At 39.1% G+C, this 739-nt stretch overlaps 1 protein-coding gene across 1 annotated transcript; it reads left to right on the top strand.

Moving 5' to 3' along the window:
• Window positions 1-271: 271 nt before the first annotated feature.
• Window positions 272-739, top strand: LOC137717054 (uncharacterized). The gene has a single exon (XM_068456370.1). The coding sequence runs from the start codon at window positions 272-274 to the stop codon at window positions 737-739; it is 468 nt and encodes a 155-aa protein (XP_068312471.1).

Below are 739 nucleotides of genomic sequence, written 5' to 3' on the forward strand. Positions count from 1 at the left end.
AACTGCTCTACATATTAAAATTTTCCTGTTGTTTAAGTGGTGTGGAATAATCGCCCATCCTATACTTGTTTCGATAATAATGGTGCGGTACAATCGCCCTTCTCATTAATCATGAAAATCTCAAGCCTGAAGTTTCGAGTGCTTATCAATTTTGGCATGAAGATCAAAATGAAAATTTGTAAGAACCAGAAGTTCTAACACTATATTCCCTAGGAATACATATTATTGCAAGTTCTTACACATCTCACTTTTCTTTCAGAAAGAAAAGAAAATGACGAACTTGGCAAAACTTGATTTTTCTGCCCTGGACATTACTGGGAATAATTACCTTACCTGGGTACTGAATACCAAGATTCATCTGGAAGCAAAGAATCTTAGAGATACCATTAGGGAAGAAAACATCTCATCCTCTCAAGATCGGGCGAAGGTCATGATCTTTATTCATCACCATCTTGATGAGGGACTAAAGAGCGAGTACTTAACGGTTGAAGATCCGTTAGCTCTCTGGAAGGCATTGAGAAACAGATACAATCACCAGACAACGGTGATTCTTCCAATGGCTCGTTATAAATGGACTCACCTAAGGATCCAGGATTTCAAGTCAGTGGCTGAGTACAATTCTGCGTTGCTCAGAATCACCTCTCAGATGAAGCTATATGGGGATACCATTACTAAGGAAGATATGTTGGAAAAGACTTTCAGCACATTTCGTGCCTCTAACGTGCTCCTACATCAGTAG

Source organism: Pyrus communis, chromosome 15 (assembly GCF_963583255.1).
Source record: "Pyrus communis chromosome 15, drPyrComm1.1, whole genome shotgun sequence".
Lineage (NCBI taxonomy): Eukaryota > Viridiplantae > Streptophyta > Magnoliopsida > Rosales > Rosaceae > Pyrus > Pyrus communis.